The 22596-nt window shown below is 41.4% G+C and overlaps 1 protein-coding gene across 1 annotated transcript in view; it reads right to left on the bottom strand.

The window, feature by feature from the left end:
- Nucleotides 1–22596, bottom strand: part of slc49a4 (solute carrier family 49 member 4) — a 59193-nt gene that overhangs the window by 16790 nt on the left and 19807 nt on the right. Inside the window, exons 3-6 of the mRNA XM_019252955.2 lie at nucleotides 20510–20781; nucleotides 19847–19976; nucleotides 13175–13283; nucleotides 5874–5941 (exon numbers count right to left, since the gene is read on the bottom strand). Coding sequence (XP_019108500.2) covers nucleotides 5874–5941; nucleotides 13175–13283; nucleotides 19847–19976; nucleotides 20510–20781 — 579 coding nt within the window. The remainder of the gene's footprint in view (nucleotides 1–5873; nucleotides 5942–13174; nucleotides 13284–19846; nucleotides 19977–20509; nucleotides 20782–22596) is intronic.

Raw genomic sequence — 22596 nt, 5'->3', positions numbered from 1 at the left:
GCCACTATTGCACTGGGTGAAATGTTCCATAATTACTGTGAGCGTGACAACCGTAGTTTAGTTTAGTCGATCACACATACACTCCATGCTGCCACAAAGACTAATTAAAGCACCAAGCACGTATTCAACCAAAGACCGAAAATAGTCCCCAACAAATGCATTACTTACTCCAGTTTCGGTAACATTTGTAAGTTGACTACCACGCTCACTGTTTTTTTTTTTTTTAGATTTACATCCTTAGTAGGAACAAACAGGCTTGCCACAAGATGTAGGGAAGTTGGAAAGTATTAAAGGTCCAGTGTCTAAGATTTACAAGGACCTAATGAAGAAATTTAATAACATATACTGTACATAATGATGTTTATTAGTGTATAATAAAAATAAGACTTGTTGTGTTTGCCCTACCTTAGAATGAGTCTTTTATATCTACAACCTAGACCAAACTAAACACTGGCACTAGATGAGCCTTCCATGTTTCTTGTGAGTTTCACAGCCACTGTAGTTTCCCATTCATGCTAGGAATGAGAGGGTGAGTATTCACTTGGTTGCAATCTGCAGTCTTACTTTTGAAAATACTTTTAGTCGGTTTTGGTGTTTTCATTGAGTTGGGCACCGATGAGAAAATAAAGCAGTGTTTTTTTTTTTTTATTATTTCAACCAATTTCAAGAACCTGAGCTACTTGGGCGGAAAATAGGTACTCCTGTTGCAAACTTCTCTTCCTTACAATTCCTGTTTGGAGCCATGATTGCAGTGTTTTTAGTCATGGATGTATGTGCGCTATGTCTTATGTGCTACATGAATGTGATTGACTATGGAGCAGCATGATATTGAAACAAAATTTCACAGTTTCTCATAGTCTTGTAGTATTATTGGTATTAAAGGTTTCTAAATGAATTTATTTAATTAAAAAATGTATATTTTAGACATTCCTCAGCATACCACTCACCACTGGTGCTTGTACCACAGTTTGAGAACCAGTGAAATACATATTAACACTGAACAAGACAACACTTTTCTATAAAGGTTTGCATGTCTCCGGTAATGTAATGCAGAGCTCTGTTACACTGCTCAGTGAGTAAAGAGGGTCGTGTCATCTCATGAGGTAATGTCAGTATTAAAAGCCTATCTTTTACACTGCACTAACAGGATTTATTGGCCATAAAGATAGCATCATTTAAGTCATGTAGAATCTGATTCCATTTTCTGCTCTCCCAGTGCCTGAGGGGAATGATGAAATATCACCATCAGTATGATATCAATTGTGCCCGTCTACGTGTTTAGTGAGGGACATGCAGTAAATACCCAAATAGATGTAGACGGTATAATGTGATGATCAGCATGCAATCACAGATTGTCCCCGTTTGCAGGCAAAACAAATTAGGCAGTGGCTGATGCTCATTTGTGCTTGCTCTATCTCATCTCATTAACCTGGAGTTTTGTTTTGGCTCAGACCTCTGTGACATGAAGGAGAATAACCTGGTTCTGTTTTCTGCCTCCACCGCCCCTCAATCCCTGTCCCCCCCCTTCCCGGGGCTTGTAATGGGAAGATAACGGGGGACACTTGTTAGTTATTCTTTCCACCCTCTTCAATCTGGGGACAGGAAAAAAACAGAGACCGTGGCGTGCTGCTGTCATCCAGTCAGCTTCACTCTGAGGCACACAATTAGACAGCTGCCAGATTGTTTGTCAAATGTTTCCATGACAGGTGTCACACCTTGGAGCCTCCGCTGCTAATTGAACTCACTGCATTAAGCTCCCTGCAATTTGACTATCCACGGGCAATGAAATGTTTGTAAGCAGCCAGTGTTTACTTTTTGGCAAAGGCCAAGTGTTAATCCCACAAGAAATGTAGCTTTGCAGGACTATACGACACTGTGAAAAAATAAAACTGCAATGCCTGCAGCACAGAGGGGACCATTTCCTTCCCCCTGCGGCATACTGTACTCAGCATTGGCACTCCATTGTGCTAGCTAGAGGGAAAGGGACATTAACATCTTAAGGGCTGCTAGTGGCTAAGACAAGGGACAAAGATTGCTCTCTGCTCAGTTCATTACCACACGCTTTCCTGGGACTGTATCTAATGATGCCATATTGCAGCAAGTTGATGGAGAAAAAAAAGGCAGCTGCAGCATTTAGTTTTAAAGGAGTAGAAAGATACTGTTAAATTTCTTTAAACGTTTCTCTAATTAAAAGGATGGCACCATTCAAAAACAAGTGTGTGAATTTGTTTTGACAAGATATAGATGGAGATTGGTTAGAATTCTGAAATACTGATGAGGAAATAATGACGTGTGTAAAGATAAAATACCATCGAATATGAATATGAAAGCAGCTCGTATACACAAGGATGATAAGAAATGACTCATAAATAAGAAACATATAGAAGAAAGTCATGAAGTCATCCTGGTGTTGAAGAGTGTGACAACTGTTGGAATGAAGGACCTGTGGTAGTTCTCCTTCTTACATGGTGGGTCTAACAGTCTGTAGCTGAAGGAGCTGTTTAAGGCCTCCACAGTCTGATGCAGGAGGTGAGAGGAGTTGTTCATGATGGATGTCCGTTTTGCTAACACCCTCCTCTCCCTCCCACTTCCTCTATGAAATCTAGGGGGCAGTCCAGGACAGACCTGGACCTTGAGTCTCATTTGTCTTTAAAGTTGTATAATTCCTTCTGGTTCTATATCAATTTTCACTTTTGCTAAATCTAGAATTTCCCAGGCAAAACAGTTTTTTTCACACCCAAACACAGAGATTCAATAATTTAAGCCTAGAAGCAAACAGAATAGTTAAATGACGTCTTTCACTTTTTCTGCAATCACTCTTCACTTCATATTACTTTTTTATTTCTTTCTGTCTTTTTTGCCAGTGGCAGTGATTAGCACTGTCGACTTTATGCGTGTTCTCCCCGTATCTGCGTTGTTTCTCTCCCGGTACTCTGGCTTCCTCCCACACTTTAGTGTAAACAGGTTAATTGGTGACTCTATTTTGCTCGTAGGTATGAATGTGAATGGATGTTTGTCTCTACATTTTAGCCCTGTGATGAACGGGCGACTTGTCCAGGGAATGCCCTGCCTCTTGCCCAGTGCTGGCTGGGATAGGCCCCATGATCGTGATAAGGATAAGTGGCTACAGAAAATGGAGATGGGTGGATGGATGGATGCTGGTTTTATCAGCTTTTTTGGATAGTGACAGTTGGGGAGCCTTGATAAATGGGATGCACACTCTACCAGGTGAGCTCCCAGGGTGTCCCAATCACTCATTGTTAAAGTAAATATAGTTACTTATAAAGTGACTGTGTTGTCATTATTGTCATCATTATTACTTTTGTCAGATTTGCAATAAAAAAATAGAGATATCATTGATATCTCAGTGCACCAGTGCTGGAATTACTCTTTGAGCAGGTGACATTTAAGAGCTGCAAACAAATCATTATTTGATACTTAAACAACATCATTTCAGCAAACTGCAGAAAATGACCCAATTTACTTATATAGCACTCTTTAAAACTAATATTCCACAGCAATCCACACAGCACAGATAATAAAACACAAAACACCTAATAGATATTTTAATTCCATCACATAAAAATCTGTTCAAAATGGGAAAGTGCAACAAGGGACCAATTGCTACAAGTGGTACCCACTGAGCACAGCTCACTGGCATGACCAGACACTAAGAGAAGTTCATACCCATGCCTACCAAGCACGTTTAGCACATATAGACAGCACAACAGTTCCATAGACCAAATCACACACGACCAATTGTTAAAGCTGAATTTCATTTAACTATCAACTGTTGTACCAAAGAGAGACTAATCAATCTCTCCACCAACTCAGAGTCTATGTAATCAACACCAATAATTCAACAGCTCTGTTTACATACACTTTCATCTCGTGCTGCAAACAGCTTTATTGATTAACAGTGGGAGTTATGGGCTCATTTCCCTGATTACAGCTTAAAGAAAACAGTGGCCCAGCCTGGATGTGCTGATTGGGCCTCAGCCTGCGATAAACATATATCCATCAGAGCAGGAATGAATCCCTTGCTTTTGCAGACTCCACACTTTGTCTTTGTGGTGCTGCTCCCTATCCATCAATGGAGGTGAAGTGGCTGTTGCATTAGCATCTATTTCCCTCACTCTATCACAGAGTCACCGGCTTCAGATCATATATTAAAAGAGAGTAGATGAGATTAGGAAGCAAGCGAGAGAGAGAGAGAGAGAGACCCCCTCAATTACCACAACTGAACCCTCAACCTTTCTTTCTAAGAGATTTAGTAGTTATTAATAGTGTCATAAACAGTACAGCTTTCCTAGTGTCAGGGGGATACACCGAGTATGTATGCATGCCCAGTGACCAGAGCTCACCACTGTGAGGACACTTCAAGACTACTGTTTTCTAATCTTGTTTGTCAGGTAGCAGAGGCACAGCCAAACCTATCACAAGTTGATTATTTTTGTGGCATATGAATTAAAGGACAGTTCACAACTATTCGTCACCCATAGTTTACTGTAGAGCTGATTTGAAGCTCCACCATCTTGGCGGTCCCGTCTCTGCCACCTCCCAGCTAATCTAAAAAAAGGGACATGGATCATCGTAGACCTGAGGCAGGCCGAATGATGCCTGGGTGCTCGAACAAGCCATCTGTAATGGCATCTCGCTGTCAATCAAAGCAGCCATGCTCTTAATTCTGCATAACCTTAAGCCTTAATATCATTTGAACAGGTGAGTTGTATAAAAATTCACCCTTAGCACAGGTGTCATGGATGTGGAAATTAGCTATAGAGACCAAAACTGTTTTTTGTACCAGGCTGTAAACATGTTTATTTCTGCTGTGAGGTTGGACATTTGAACATGGGGACTTATGGAGACTGACTCGTTCTGGAGCCAGCCTCAAGTGGACGAGAAGAGGAACTGCAGTTTTTGGTACTTCTGCAAAGACTTCATTTCACAGCTACAGCTAGAGGTTGCTGCTTAGTATTCATGTGCCCTTTTCTATTTTGTTCTCTTAATTATTAATTAATCTTGCTAAATCCGACACATTGATCTTTTAATCTTTATCTCCATTGAGGCCCGAGTGGTTCCCAACTTTTTTTTGGCATGTTGACCCTTTAACTGAAGTCACATCTACAGACTTGTGATTCTGGTTGCATAAATCTACAAGCTGTGAGCTGTTCAATTGCAGAGTGCGTTTATTCATCTTGGGGTGTTTCATTTGAATCATTTTTGCAGCTGTGAAGATATAAAACTATTTTTGAATTTTATGGCCAAGAAATGAAGAAATCCAAAAACATTTACAGATACATACATTTTCTTATACATTAATAATCTAAGACACCTCAGACTCACCTTTTTGTGGGTCGTGAGCACCACATCGAGAAGCACTTTTAAGTAAATTTGTAATAAGATGCTCAAACTTTTTTTTTCCTAAATAGGGTAGATTTGAACTTTTCTCAATATTGTGGTCACTGTGTGTATAACAGATTCTTTCAAAGTCTCTCAGAAACCGATTCAGCTTTTTAAAAAAAGTCTGTTAATTTAAATGAGGGGTTAGAGTAAATGCTTATTTTCTCATTTGATGCCTCACCAGGTCCATTGAGTTTTCACTGAGCTGAGTGGTATTAGCCTGATAATTACATCCAATTGCCATTTTGTTTCTACTTAAACGTTGAGAAAATCAGAGATGTGGGGGAATTTAGAGGTCTGGAACCAGGGAAAGGCAGAACTGCTTTAATGTTCACTTTTCAAGTTACTTCGAGCCATGAATGACTGGTGCACCCAGGTTATCCAACGTCCTTCTTTATCCTTTTCGACTTAAAACCATGTTCAGTGATTACACCATGTTACTTAAAACAGCTTGATATAGAGTAACTTACCTGGCCATTGCTATACCAAACACACATCCACCAACAGTCGACCAGAAACCAATCCAACCTGCATCCACCTGTGTAGTTGAAAAAGAAGGAGAAGAGAAGAGAAGAGAAGAGAAGAGAAGAGAAGAGAAGAGAAGAGAAGAGAAGAGAAGAGAAGAGAAGAGAAGAGAAGGTTAGGTTCAAAATGCAGCCCATGACTGTGAGGACAGAGTTAGGCGGGAAGCAGGCACTGTGTGTCTGAAGTCTACTGAACCCTGCAAATCACTCTGTCTGGTGGATGGTAGCCACATTGCTATAAGAGCAGCTGTCTGTGTGTGTGTGTGTGTGTGTGTGTGTGTGTGTGTGTATGTGTGTGTATGTGTATGTGTATGTGTATGTGTATGTGTGTGTGTGTGTGTGCATGTAAAATTGTTGTCCTTTCTTATTTACAGGGATAAAGGCAGATGCATACACTTGGCCTTAAAGTCAGGAGACAGGACGTCACATCCCAGAACAGGACCTGAATCAATATGAGGGAAAAGGTAGCAATGTGCAAACTCACTCACTCACACACACATGCACACGCACGCACACACGCACACACACACATACACACACAGAACCAATCAGTGCGTGGCACCCATGCGAGAATGTCTCAGAGTGCCAATGAAGGTGTTTGGTTCCCATCAATCTACCTGAAGCAATAACTCACATTCAACCAAATCCAACAGTATGGAAGATGAGACAGCATGGGAGCAGACTCTAAAGCAGGATCTGATGCTTTTTGCTTAATCATACTGTGCAGCGATCTGTCAGGAAAGTCTGTAATGAAGAAAAGTGGACTATCAAAGTTATTAAATGTAAAATGTATTCTGGTGCAGTAAGTGATGAATGTCAAAATGCCACTGTATTTGATTTAAATTACGCCCCCCCAAAGTGTTCTGTGAGGGCCAGCCGTCTGTAAGTCGCTAAACGCTAATTGGAAAGGCACTCATCTCTTGTTTGCATGGCCCCAAGGTGGCTTGGTGTGGTGAACCATCACAGATTTGAAGCTTAATCACGTCTGCTATATTGCGATTGTGTCAATAAGCTGGAGGTGGCTGGTGTTAGAGCAGGAAAAGCCAGGGCTCAAGGCCCCTGACACATTAACATGTTTGTTTTGCCCGATTCTCTCTCTCAATCACTTGTTCTAAGCCATTTTAAGGCAATAATCAAAGACCTTATCCTTGGCTTGGATCAGCCTTTTGGATTCTGTAAATTCTAAATGGTTATTTTCCATTAAGGGAACAATTACACATGACTGATGAGCACAGTAAGGCACCTGTTTCCTGAGTCATACTCATTATGGTGATGCTGAGCTCAGCACTCAATCCTTCTGTCTGTAGGTCTAGCACATTCCCTCAGCAGAGCTCGCACAGCAGGCAATTAAGCTCCAGGAGTGCAGCGCTTTTATAAGATCATATACTATCCTGATTCCCAGTCAGATTCAAACAAAGAGTTTTACACCTTATCCTTTGTCTGACTATTTATACTTTCACTATCCTTTTGACTTTTGTCCTGGTCTCACCCCCAATTCCTACTGAATTCAAATGCAGTGGAGAGTATGCTGTCAAAATATTATAACTGCAGGAAGGAAAAATAACGCACAATCTCAGACGCAAAATTGATGGAATTGAAGGATGGCAACACAACCACTGACATGTGCTTCTGTCAAAGAAAACCACCCTGTTCTGTTGTTTGTGCTGAGCTGAGCAACAGCTGCTGGTCTGTAGGGCTGAAGTCAATGGGAGTCAATACAGCCAATGGCTCAATGGAAAACACAATAACTGGATTAACTTCACTTTCGGGCAGAAACTCACTCAACCGACTCCCAAGGGGAAATCCACCTGGCAGAGTACCATAGCCTTGAACTTGGAGGTGGTGTTTCTCATTTTGTCGGTAAAAGCTGCCCGGTGTGAACTGGATGTCAACCGAACTAAATCATCAGCAATAAGCAGAGAAACCTTAAAGTGTTTTGGGGCACAGCGATAACACCCAGCAATATTAGTTGCAGCTCATTTCCCAGACATTTTGAAGTCAGAGGCAAAAGCAAATCTTAATATAGGTATAGGGGTAGCAGTTTATGGCACTTCCACACAGGCTTCATGGGCACTAAATGGGCACTGCAGGATATGAATGTATTCAACAACTGGTTGTGTATGTACCTCTAAGTCAGGCCAACATGTAACCCTCAAGTTTCTACAGCTTCAGCATCGCAAAACCCAAAACTCTACAAAGTTTCCTAGCCTGGTGCCACACCTCCTGCTGCACAGTTTGCCAGCCAGTTCATCCCTACATGCCTCTACCCCTTCTGCCTTTGATTTACTGAATCAATTGTTGCAAGTAGTTAAACACCCCAGGTGCATTTCTGGGTCATATTTAGCAATCTCCTGAAATCTCAGCATGACAACTGTAACCAGAGAGTTGCCTTGTTGCTGGAACAGTTTTTGTTATCTTCAGGGTGTGTTTCTTTTGGCACCGTCATGTCAATCGGGACATTTCACTGTTCCAATCATTTTAGGAGCCTTTACTGTGTAAGATGGGCACAGGTTTTTTTTTTTTTTCCAAATTCAGCCTGAGAAAGTCAGCAGCAACATTTGTCCAATCCACTGACAGCTGCCCCACCGCAGCCATGGTCACCTTTCAATCAGACTGCACGGCTAGCTGAGAAAACAGATGACAGAAGCATCTATATTTTTGGCGAAGAACCCTGCAGAAACGGCTGAAAAGAGAAAAATGCTGACAAAGATCAGCAGAGGGGAGAGAAGAGAGAAGAAATGAAGCGAGATCTGGAAACAGACAGAGGATAAATGACTGCAAAGCTGTCAGGTGGATGGACTTCAGATGACGGAAAACAGCATTTGACATCTGCAGTACAGGGGTTATTGTTGAAAATGAGTAGGAGAGCGTACCGCACCGAAACCTGCTGCTGTGAGAAAAAGAAGAGATGGACAGGAAAGAAAGAGACCTCTAAAAAGGAGGCAGAAACCTGCAACTAGGACAGCCGGCAAGAATAAACCAAGATGCCTGGAAGTTGGTGCGTAGGTGGGATGCGGTGTGTGAGTGTGAGAGGATGTAAGTGGTGTGTGCAACAAGCCATTTGCACCGAAATGAGCAAATTATTGGAAAGCATGAGGTAATTAATAAAAAGTATGAAAGTGCTCTTTTGTAATCAATGCATTATACCGCGGCCTGAGGCTATTCCTGCATACTTTAAATTACCAGAGAAACAGTCAGACTGTAACATATTTCAGGGTTGAGAGAAATATAATAAAAGATGGAACAGAGGAAAGTATAAATGTTCAAACGTTTGTGAATCTAGGGATAGAGTAATCTCTACATACATCATCTACCTTGTGTTTGTGCGCTCATATCTCTCCCTGAACATCTTCCTACACTGTTTCTACAGTAGATCTGCAGAATCAACAAAGCTTACAGCTTAAGCTTCGATTTGTGTCTGCGGGTTCACAGTGAGCTTAAACGAGAAGAAGATGCAGTATTTGCCTTTACATCTCCGTGCTCTGAAGAAAAAAGGAAACATTTCAGAAATCTTCCGCTATATAAGCACTCCTCCACCTCACTGTGTTTGGAGGCACCACTATCTGCTTTCATTTATTTATTAAGCTCAAAGTTTTGCACCCGTGGGATATCCTGTAACACAGCTCACCTCGTTGCACACTTTTCATCTCCTTAACTAGCACGGATAAAAGGAACTTTGGAGTCTTTGGAGAACAAGTGAAATCTAAGAACAATTTGGTATGCGCTCTGCTGCCTCTTCAGCGTGGAAGAGGTGCGATGATGAGTGCCTCATCTTCCGCTCTCCTCTGTGTGATCTCCTCTCAAGCAGCACCCATCTGGTGATAACCTTGAAACGATTCTCACTTTGTCTTTCGACATACTGCTGTCGGGACCTGGAAGATGCAATCTACACAGAGCTTCTACAACTCGCACTCCCAGCCCCCCCGCCACACTTGGTCTGTCTCTGTCGCTGAAGATGGTGAGCAGGCATGCAAATGGTGTTATGGTTGGACCCTTCACAAAAGATGGACACAAGCTCTGAGTAGGTTCAGTGAGAAAAAAGAAAGAGAAGATTAACAACCATTTCCCTCTTCTTCTACTTTTCTGTCCCTTGAAATATGACTGAGTTTGTGTGTGCTGTGAGGGACAGCGCCTTTGAACTTTAAAGCGTATTCACAAGAGGGTAAGAGTGACTTCATAAACCCTTGCAGAAAAGTTCATCCGTCTGGAGGTCCACTGAAATACATTTGTGTTAGTGTCGGAGCCTTGAGGTTAATTATCTCTCAAAATCTCCAATATTTCAGATCTGCTTTGAAGCAAACTTGTGTAAGATTTAGTATTTTTGTGATTTAGCACCCCCAGTTTCGATATAATTGACAGAAATATAAACAGATTCATACGTGTATTTGTTACGACTCTATTACTTATGAATGAAAACTAGTGAGTCAACGACTTGGCAACAGCCAAACATCAAGCAAGTGCAACAACACAAGACATAGCAGCCAGCTAATATTACTTACTAGTCCAACAGCAAGAAGCCCAGCCCTGCAGTTTTATAGTCAAGACCACATAAACCAAATCAATCATGATCAAGACCAGAGGATAAGTAAACTAAAACAAGCCCAGTTTTTACCCTGATATATATCCTGAGTCGCACTGTCAAGCTTCATCACATGCTACCCGAGCAACAGTAGCTTTTTCAGGTAAACTACAGGTGGTGACAATGCTGGTAATTTGCTGCGGATCTGGGAGAAGATATCCGATCTTCAAACATGGTAAGTTTGTTATAGAAGATTGTGTGAAGGGATATGGGGATGGTGACATAAACAGAAACAAAAAAACGTCAAATTAGAAATGATCCAAATTATTGGTTGAATTTGAAGCAGTAGGTTTTACATCCAATCACAATATTAATGCTAACAAATTAATGAGACAATGCAGTAGGTAGTCTGAGCCAAGACTGCGTTTGATTCCTTTAAATACTTTGATACCTTCCAAGGTGAAAACCATCTTAAACGCTGCAGCTCAGCATCTGTCTTGTGCTCACCAATGACTAGTAGACAGCTGCAGATTTAGTATCAGTGGCCTCTTGCACAGTCTCTTTCTTTTCTCTTCTTAGCTGTCAACATTCTCTTGGGTCTCTTAGCCTCTGCCATTTCCGCAGAGGCTGCTGAGCCCAGTTTCATGCCCATTCTTACAGCTCCAGATCTGGCACGACACTGGCTGTGCTCCTTCTTAGCATTACCTACTTGCTCCCCCGCAGACCAGACCTGAAAAACTCTTGGTGGCCTGAAGCTCCTTTGCTAGCAGTAACACTCCCCCAAAAGGTTGTCATGATATAATAATTTTAAACTTTGATACAACACTACTGTTAAAAAACAATATTTGATATCTCTTTGATATGACAAAAGAATAAAGTCCCCACCACACGAAATAAGATTAATTTTAAATGTGGTATAGAAAAAGTGGTAAAGTATCTGTACTTTTGCTGCCCGTGGGCAACATGGACTGAGCTAGCAATCTTGGTTACCTTACTTACTTTAGCAACTACCGTATTTTCACGACCATAAGGCGCACCGTACGAAAAGGCGCAGTCTCAGTTATGTGTGCCATTACTGTATTTAACACACACATAGGGCGCACCGTACGAAAAGGCGCAGTCTACACACACACATGGCGCACCGCCTTACAACAACACACACACAAGCATACAAGTGTGCGTATTTAAAAATAGAGCGGGAGCAAAACTGAGTTTGATTGTGCTTTATTTAAGTCTTTATTACAAAGTACTAACATTTTATTAGCACATTACCGGTAATCGTCATTAATCAAACTCATCGAAGTCCTCATCCTCCGTTTCTGAGTTAAACAGCTGCGTTAAATCAAATATGCCAGTTCCACTTTCTTCGCTGTCAGAGTCACTTTCCGTGCCGTGCGGCCCCTCGGGAATGATGCCGGCTTTTGCGAAAGCTCGAACAACAGTGCCAGTAGACACGTTCGCCCACGCATCTACAATCCATCCGCAAACTGTGGCGTAACTTGCCCGGCGCTGCCTGCCACTCTCTGTGAAACTGTGGTCTCCATCGGTCATCCATCGCTCCCACGCCGCTCGCAGCCTTACTTTGAACGGCCGGTTCACACCGATGTCCAGCGGTTGGAGCTTTGTCAGACCTCCCGGAATAACAGCAAGTGCAGCGTTCATTTGTTTCACTTCTTTTTTCACATCGGCTGTGAGATGGGCACGCATAGAGTCACAGATCAACAGCGATGGTGATGCGTGGAAAAAACCACCTGGTCGCCTTACATACACCTGCCTCAGCCACTCTTTCATCATCTCTTCATCCATCCAGCACTTTTCATTTCAACGTTCTCAACACAGGTTTAACAACACACATAGGGCGCACTGCACTATAGGGCGCACCGCACATTTTGGAAAAAATCTAAGACGTTTGTATGCGCCTTATAGTCGTGAAAATACGGTAGTAAAGCTTTCTGTACATCAGGGAACAGAAAACCAGAAAACATTTTCTCCATAAAATCTTATCCAATTTCACCAAAAATTGTTGGTGGTGTGTGACCATGTGCCATAAAGTGTTATGTACTTCATAGTGTGAGAACAAATGTATGGTGAGCAGGGTGGCAGAGACACCATTCACCTGATTACAAGTCAGTGTAGCATCTAAATGTTGCTTTAAAATGTGATGTGTACTTCGGGTGCATTCACATAAATGAGGCAGTGCCTGGGCAATAACAGACCCTACTTTCTGATTCTCTACAAGTTTCTGAAAGATCCAACCATGAGACATCAGCTATTCATCGCATTGTTCATCTGACTGGAATACACTTGTGAAAAGCTTTGCAAATTGCTGGCACAGTGGAGGTTTTTTAAAATGAGAAAATCAAACTTGGCAAATGGACTGACGAGATACTCATGCTGCTTCGTTTTTATGCAGACATACAAGATGAGCCTCTATTCATCCTAGGTTGCAGCGCATAATATATACTGTCTCACCTAAAGGGTAACCAAGCTGAAAACCAGAGTTATGGCAGAATAAGTTCTGACCTTACGTGCACATTTTTTACAAAGTAGCAGCACTGACAGTATCATTTTGATGGAATGGTCTTTGGTCCTACAGAAACCGTTTTTGATCAAATGTCTGCACATAGACACTGCTACATTCTGTGTGTTATTACTGACATTGGTTTACAGCATCTAATACATTAACAAGATTAATGGTGGGATGAGTGTGTGTGTGTTTGCTGCCTACCTGGCTGACTTTGGCTGGTGTAAGAACCATGTCGAGGACCCCCGACCAGCCAGCAATCACTCCCGTGGGGACAGCGTAGGCCAGTGCTATCATCAGGAACCGCACGTTACTAGAGGGGATGAAAACACATTACACATTTAAACTTACACCCCCCCCAAGAAAAGACTAAAAAGCAATTTTTTTGTGTGCTGTGCCTCCCAAAATATAAATATGAATGAGCTCTTTAACCCCGGTGTTGGTATGCAAGAAGAGATGCATAATGTGTCCTGATGTCCTAAACAATATGCTGAACATAAAGTTCTGTGAAAAGTCAATGGGTTGTTCTTTTGTTACCCTCTGGTTTATTTATATACTACATCCACTTATCTATGTTCTTTAGAAAGTGTCTGTTGATTTCTTAGAGCTGGCCCTATCGCTGTTCTCAGGGTAAAGATCTTTACCTCTCAAATGACAAAATCAATTTTCATGGGGACTAGTACAAAGCTCACAGCATATCAATCATTACGTGCGGCAGTTTTCTCAAATCAATAACTAAATGGGCAGATCTCTATATGAATTTGATGAGCCATCCAAATATATCCTGTTTTCCGCCATTCAAAACATTCCAACATCCAGTATTTTCACATCTACTGCTACACTAGATGTGACTGCAAGAACATGTGAAGTTCCGAAGTTGATTCTAATCCAGAGGACACCCCACCGAGTCATTAAGGGTTACATAGTCATAATCTGACAACAAAATCTTACTAACTGGATAAGTACATCGTACATCCTGACAGCACTGGCCTGGAATGAAACAGTGCAAGCAGCATAATAGAATGTGTCCTACCCCTTCTGTTTGGAGGACTGCCATCAGCAACAAACCTTACAAATCTTTTTACTAGTCCACATTATTTTTTAATTCATTTAACACTGAAGACATCAGAACTATGAAATAAAACATATGGAATTATGTGGTTAAAAGTACTGTAAACAAAGCTAAATATGATTTATATTTTAGATTCTATAAAGTAGCCACCTTTTCTTTTATGACAGCTTTGCAGACTCTTGGCATTCTCTCAGTCACCTTTCATGAGGTATTCACAGAGAACCTGGTTTTCAGTTAACAGGTGTGCCTCGCCAAAAGTTAATTAGTGGAATTTCTTGTTCTTTGGTATCTTGGAATTTTCTAGTTGACTACTGTAGTTGTGACGACTACTGTAGTAATCCACGTTATGGCAAGAACCACTCAACTAAGTAAGGAGAACCAACAGTTTGACAATTTAATACATGACGGTCAGTCAGTCAGTAAAGTTTCATGACTCTCATGAGGACCGCGCCAGAAAAGGAAATCCAAGATTAACCTCAGAGGGTAAATTCATTGCAACCAACCAGAAATCAACCTCAGAAATCACCAATTAATGGCACCTCAGATTAGAGCCTACATAAATTCTTCACAGAGTTCAAGTAGCAGATAAATTTCAACATCAATTGTTGAGAGCAGACTTGTGTGAATAAGGATCTTCATGGTCGAATTGCTGCAAAGAAACTAATACTGAGGAAGAAAAACAAGAAGGAGAGAACTGCTTGGAGAAACACAAAGAATGGACATTAGACGAGTTGAAATCTGTATTTTGGTCCGATGAGATTTTTGGCTCCAACTGGCGTGTCTTTGTGAGCCACAGAGAAGGACAATGGTTGGTATCTGCATGTGTGGTTCCCAACTTGAAACATGGAGGAGGAGGTGTGATTATGTATGGGGTGCTTTGCTGGTGATACTGTTGGCAATTTGTTCAAAATTTAAGGCCAAAGTTTAAGGACAGCATGGCTACCATAGCATTCTGCAGGGACATACCACCATATGTGATTTGTGATTAGTGGGACTCTAACATGTCAATGACCCCAAACACACCTCAGGACTATGTAAGGGCTATTTGACCAAGAAGTACAGTGATGAAGTGCTGCAACAGGTAACCTGACCTCTACAATCACCTGACCTAAACCCAGTTTAGATATTGTAGGATGAGTGACTCAAGGCAAAACAGCCAACAAGTGCTCAGCACCTCTGAGAACTCCTCAAGACTGTTGGAAAATCATTACAGGTGATGACCTCATGAAGCTGATTGAGAGAATACATAGAGCGTGCAAAGCTCTCATCGAAGCAAAAAAGTTGAGTACTTAGGAGCAACTTCGACTTCTGAAGAAAAATATTTTTAACAAGACTGTTTTGTTTACACTATTTTTTACCATGTAAATATGTGTTATTTCAGTTTTAATGTCTACATCTTTGAAAGTAATAAAAATAAAGGTTTAATGAGAAGTGTGTCCAAACTAAAACTGACTATACAGTCTGAAGCTATGGATTATTAAGTTTATTTAAAATACTGCTTCACACAGTCCAGTATAGCGAAATATTGTTTAACAGTATGATATAGAGTGTGAACGTAAATTTTGCTGATCTGCTAAAAGAAGAAATGGATTAATTTCTCTCTGACTTCATCAATAACTAATCAACTTCTTTTAAATCAAATCGCTTTGATTTAAAAGAATCAAAGGGAATGGAAATGACTCCTTCTGCTAACACTGGGAAGCTGAACTTGGTACCTCCTCCAGTATCAGCCATATTCAAAGTGAGAAAAATGGTTTATTTCTCAATAATTTCAGTGCAGAAGTTGTTCACTTTCGATCTCAGATGAAAAGCCATATTCCAGTTTAACAGCTCTTTTTTTTTTGCTCTTTTCTGCGTTCAGTACATTTATTTTTATTATAGATTTGTCTATTGATTATTTTTAGACAGTTGACATTTAGTCTATAAAATGTTATAAAATAGTAAATTAGTCAGTTTTGTAGACAGATGAAATTCCTTGTTTAATAATTTTAAAACCAAAGGCTATTAAATTTACAATCATGTTACAAAGTTAAAGGCAGCATAAGCTCGCATTTGAGGAGCTTAAACCAGGCGATGTTAGGCATTCTTCTTTGATAAATGAGGTTATTGATTATCAAAACCGTGAACCAAGTGTTCTGTCCAGTAGATAAACATGTTTATCTTCCCAGCACAGGCTAAGTGAAATGTCAACTTACGGCTACTCATCAAAATATCAACTGAAACCAAAATGTACAAATGAGAGATAAAAACAAGCACCACCATCTCCCAGCTGTGATAAATAGCTTAAGGCTACAGATATTGTGCTGTGCGGTCTGATACAAGCTGTCTGCTAATATCTCATCAGCTCATGGTGTACTGTGAACAACAGCAGGGGGAGGGAAAGGAAATAAACCTCCACATGCCTAGTTATGTATGCACATGCAGTATAGACACATTGCCCACCTCTTTGGGATATATGGCACCTCTCCAATCATATGCAACCCAATTACAATCACTCGGAACACCCACGCTAATCACCTTCGCCCAATGAGGTGGCATGCTGATTTAAATCAGTGCCACCTCCTCAACCCTAACAATATGATTAGAATCACCGGGCGCCTGACAAATGAGGCAAGGTTGGCAGGGCAGGCAGCAGATTCATAGATTGTTTTGTTTTCCTGCTCTCCTCTTCTTTGTTTATGGACACTGTTTAACTGCTGCATTTATTCTTCCTCCGCCTTGTTCATTATACTGCAACATCCTGAACAAAATCATCTTTTTTACGTGTGTATTATATTATATATTATATATATATATATATACATAGATAGATAGACACACACACACACACACACACACACACAAAGTATATGGGAACCACACATACTATCCGCACCTCAGTCTCTGACTTTGAAAACTATGGGCCGGAATGTGTCCCAAGACGCATAACATGTACACTGAAAGCACTGTTGCTATAAACATGCACACCCTTTCCCTTTCCTGACGCTGGCGCAGACAGTGAATCATTTTTATTTACAGAATGCTTTGACTTCGCAGAAAAACAAATACAACTTGTCTCCCTGCTGCAAGCCTGTCTTGTCCTAAGCAGAATGAAGCAACTTGGCCTTGGGGAGAGTATAGAGGGACAGTCATAAAAGCACCGTGATGGAGCACCCTCTCCCAGCACCCCTTTCATTAACCTTGCCATAACAGCGGGAAATCAATATCCATGCACCTTTTTCCCTGCCCGGGAGCTTATTTAGATAACCAAATGTAAGCAAGCCAACGCTAGCTACTTAGTAACAGAGGGGATATTTCTGCCCCTTTCCTTTCCTGCTGGTGATGAAATATTTCCGAAGAAGTCTCAACGCTGGCGGCGTCATCAGCTAAGTGCTATTTGTCCTTGGCAGACCCGGCTGGGGTTCAATGCATCAAGATGACAACTCTCAAAGCTAAAGTGAGCATGACTGGGGAGGGAGGGATCATCAATACTCAGGCTCTGGGCTGTTTGGTGATCAGAATACAATGATAACTTTGTGCCACGTGCAGAGACGTTCAGGCTGCTAATTAGACTGCTGCTGTGGAAGCAGATGTGAACAGCTGGAAGCACTCATCTAGCTGAAGATCATTAACCAGTGCTCAGACCCTGACAGGCTGAATGGATGAAGAGATACATCAATGGATAGGTATCAGGCTGACTAACCCACAAGCCGACTACCACCTGCTGTCACTGTGGGGGCCGGTCACAAAATGATAACATTTTGTCAGTCAATACAAATACAAACTGTATGGATGCACTGATCCATGGTGCAGAGGCAGTTTCTTCACCAAACTCTGTCGGTAGTCGCACAGCTACCTCTAGCCTCATGTTACCTTACATAAAAATTCAAATTGGTGTCACCAAGTAAGTTATATAGATATTAATATTTATGGAAAAAGAGCACTGGTGTTGGATCACGCATCTGCATTGGTATTATTCATTTGTGTTGCAGAGTGTGCAGTGGTAATTTAAGTTACAATCACTGTTTTTTTTTTTGTGGACATTCCACAGAATGCTAAAAACCTACACCGCTTACATCTACTAGCTGCAGAGCAACATAAACATTAATTTTGAGTCATATTTCTAAGTCCAATATTATTTAAATCCTGGGAAAGATATCTGACTCCTTAGCTCCTAGATGTTCCGCTTATGTGACTTGCTAATCAGTAACTCTGAAGTTAGACACTGCAGTGAATTTATTAGGGCATTTCATTAGTAATATGCTTCCTACTACTGCTAAGGACAGAACTGATATATGCAATGAAACTTAACTAAAAGATGAAAGTGCTGTAAAAACCAAAACAATATGCTAATAATCAAGGCTAAAAAGCTCCATGGAGCTGCAGAGCTGGAGATAATTCTCTGTGGGTGTGACCTGGGAAAGACAGATATTATTAACTTTTAAAATTAAACTCTTAAAAGACATTAACATTATGTTAACATTATTTAGTCTAACCTCCTGTGTCAGTACAAATACAAATATATCATTTGCCACTATGTTCAGTCCCTTCAGCAGAATTCTGCGGCTCGATGCCGCTTGACTGAAATGCAACGTGGCGCCCAAACAGGTCACTGGAAGGCTGCCTATCACAAGTGGAACAGAAGCCCTCTCAGCTGGATGGCCTAGTTAAGTTGGCTGGTCTCTGCGTGTATGTACATCTGTCCAAAACTATGCATTAGGTTGATATCAGCTCTGTCCCTGTCATCTATCTGAGGGCACTCTTACATGGAGTTAAGCCTCTCTGTGCCGGTTAGAGGCCTGTGGAAAGCATGGCACTGCAGTGAAGCAATTTCTTACTGTGGGGGACCACAAGCCAACAAAGCTAGGCCCACTCCCCAGCTGGCGTCCCCTGGCTTTTCCCTCACCCTTCTCCAGCCTTTAATCCCTTGCCACTGCCACAGGCTTCATTCCTCCACTAGTCGTCAAAAAAGTGCAGCACTCGCTTCTAGGACAACGCGGTTTCCTCATGGCCCGAAGGATATATATCGCCTTGATAGAGAGTGTAACGGGGTTGGGTGATGGGGTTGTTGCAGGGTTATAGTGAAGCGTGAATCAATCGTAGTCTCTAGATTTGGTCTTAGCTCTTCTTTTACGCCTTGGGGAAAGACAAAGGTGATGAAACATCAATGAATGTATTGCACTACTGGGATTCAGGACCTTGTCATACATACCATTCCTCTCTCTAACCCTATGCGTCAATGGTGCTTAGAGATCGTATACTGACGACTGACCTTATGGTACAGATGTAAGGATGTGGGTTTTTTCAACAGCGACCAGTATATTATAGCTTAGTAATTAATCCTAAGGGAAGGCTGGGGTGTCTTTGATAACAACCCAGGCAGATGGTGAGTGGCAGACCCCTTCATTAAGATTCCATATCCTTCTCCAGCTCAAGATTCTGTCACTTTAACTTTCTAAGACAAGAAACGCGCAGTGCATCAGCAAATAAGAAACCAAACCTGACCTAATAGATTTGTAGGAACAGTGGAGTAGAGAGCATCAGAGGTGATGCAGAAATATGCTCTTGACTGCTCTCTTAGAGTCCGATGTCGTAAAACATAACAGCACCTGAAACTCATTTCAAATGCAGCACTTAAAGTTTCATTTGCTTTATACGTCGGCACACGAGTTGAATCAAGGACACATCAGGATAGGCATACTGAATTATGTGCTGGAGAAGAACAACAAAAGATGTCAGGTGGTATTGGTCTTTCAGATGACCTTGTGTATGTATATGTGTGTGTGTGTGTGTGTGTGTGTGTGTCAGCATATGTGTGGATTTACCTAAGAAGTCTGCAGATGCTGCTCCTGTAACTGAGTCTCTGGCTTGCGGCAGCCACGCTGGGAGGCAACGGTGGGCGTGATGGGAAATAGAGCAGGACTGCCGCAAATAGCGTAGCAATTGCAGCTAACTCTGTTGGAGCACAGATGCAAATACATGTTATTTTCATGGACATGACAGTCAACAACAATTTGGCATTTATGTCAGTGTGTCACCTAGAGGTCCTCTGAAATCATCCCTGGAATAAACATGATTGCCTATTAGACTTATACACTAGTCATGTGTCTATCCTTTTTTCTATTGATGACCTCCAAAACTTTTGCCATACAGAGGGCAGCTGTTTTGTCCTTTGAAAATTAATAAAAATACTTCCTTGGGTTAAAAACAAAAGCCGCAGGCATCATCTATTACAGCATGCTTGTTTCTCTTTTCAGCATGCTTTTAATTTTCTGAATCAGTTAAGCATAACAGTCCCAGCAATGTATTTTTCAGAGTGGTGGGTATGAAGATTATAATTGAGTTTTTTTTTTGTTTTTTTTTGGTGTAAGTGCAAAATTCTTGGATCCCCTCGCTTGATTGTATTTGTGTCCCTTGACAGTGCTGACATGATGTTGAAATGATGTGCTATCGATCCTCTGTGCCCTCGGTGGTTCCCGCTTTAGTACCTGCATACAAAACCAGCTGGATCCTGTCTCGGATGTTACTGTTGGAAAATGTCGCCACCATCGTGGTTCCTGCCAAGGTGTCGTTGGGGGGCGGAACTACCAGAGGTCCCACTACAAATGAAGCAGCGCCTCCCAGGTAGGAGAAGAGTGAGGCCACGGCCGTTGCCGTGGCTCTCTGGTCGGGGGCGAACCATGTCGTGGAGAGGTAGGGTCCAGCGCTCATTATGGTTGGGCCGCCTAAACCATTCAGAAACTGACCTCCATGTATCAACCTGTAACAGACAAAGCAGGAGAAATAGCATTATTTATTCTCTCTAAAACGGCAATAAACACAATGTGAGAAATTGGTGTGATAATAGGCAGAAACATCTGTGCGGCACTTTGTTTTGAGTGGCAAATATCAAGAATTATTATGTTGTTACAAGTGTGGGGTCCACAACATGGGGACTTATTTAAGTGTCATGTAAAATAATAATAATAATTAGGCTTGTGAATGCTAATGTTGAGACCAGGCACTCAAGGTGTTTCGAGTTTATCTGGCTAATTAAAGTCTGACAGATGTGGCAAATCTAGTTTGCTCAGCTCAGCTGCTCTCAGTTACTGCAATGAAGTTTAGTCTCTCACAGGTTGAGTCTGTATTGTGTGCATCCGCAACGACCTTTAAAAGATACTCTCAATAAATGATGGAAATGAAAATGATGAAAAATGTTTTTCGGGACTTTTTGATCAGTTTCATCATTGTCTAGGACTCTTATTTGGCTTGAAAAAATCTATTATCATATGTTAGGTTTTTCATGGTGTGTGGAAACCCTGTAAACCCTTCTTTTATTGTGCTCCTATTTATATTACACTGTATTGGATCCACCACTGTGTATCTATTATGCATTCACTCCGTGGGGACACAGGCGTCCTCGGCTGACATTACTGTTTCACAGGCTGTGGTGGGCTCAGTTTTATAGCTAGATTTTATTCAAAGGACATGTGGCTTTCCAGCATATATTGACTATAAGAGGGTTTCAAAGCAATTTCCAGGAAACAAGTGCTCGCCATCCGAAAAAATGCAACTCTTACAGTAACCTGGACTTTTTTTTTAGTGTTCTTCAAGGTCCAAGTGTCTCAATGTGGTATTTTGAAGGGTTTGTTAACTACCTTTGTGGATTTTGGACAGTTTTTGTACCAGGCTGGAAACATGTTTATTTCTGCTGTGAAGTTGGACATTTTATGCACTTATGCATTGGCTTCACTTCACAGCCACGGAGACTGCCGCTTGGTATCGACCCCAAAAATGGTAAAATGGCAACAACTTATGGATTGGCCATCATATACTTTTATCAATGTTCTAAGCCCTTGTTCCTTACTAATTTACTCACTTTAAACTTAATATATTATATTTAAATAGGCGTCTAACTAATAGACAATGTTTGACTAGAAAAGCTTGACATGAAGCTCAACTACGTCTCAAATTAAAGTTCAGGTTCCCAGCTTTCAGATGATGTACACCATGTCTATATAGTACATCCTGTTGATATATCTGATGTTACCTCCTTAAAATTCCTTCTTTCCCCCCAAAAGAGGACAAAAATGAGTTTGTTAGGGAAGGGGTGGAATGGAAGAGCTTAAGTTAAAAATAAACACAAAGACATAACGTAATGCTACATTTGTTCTGAAGCAATGATGACAGGCGAAGAAATGAAAATAAGAGCTAATTATCTGTGGGAATGCAATCAACAACCTGCCCTTGAGAAAGTCCAAGTTGCTGTACAGTCTCACTTGCACACCTACAGACTGAGTTGTTAGAGACAGATGTACTTTGAGAAGTCCCCTGATGCCACCAGACTCCTCACAACCTTCCTCCCCCTCCATAACTGTCTGACTGAGACAGCCAGCCGCCAGAGACTGCACACGGCTGATTGTCTATGAGCTCAGTGAAGACACCATTCATTTAGAGCCGTCTGAGACAGCACAGCAGGGAGAAAGGGAGTACAGTAGAAGAGGCAGAGAGACAGAAAACGATAAAGCAGAGAGAGGACAAGAAGCGATGTCTGGCAAATTCTGCGTTTATGGTATACAAAAATATTCAGTGTGTT

Source organism: Larimichthys crocea, unplaced genomic scaffold (genome assembly GCF_000972845.2).
Source record: "Larimichthys crocea isolate SSNF unplaced genomic scaffold, L_crocea_2.0 scaffold319, whole genome shotgun sequence".
NCBI lineage: Eukaryota > Metazoa > Chordata > Actinopteri > Sciaenidae > Larimichthys > Larimichthys crocea.
This window is presented reverse-complemented; position numbering and strand designations above follow the sequence as displayed.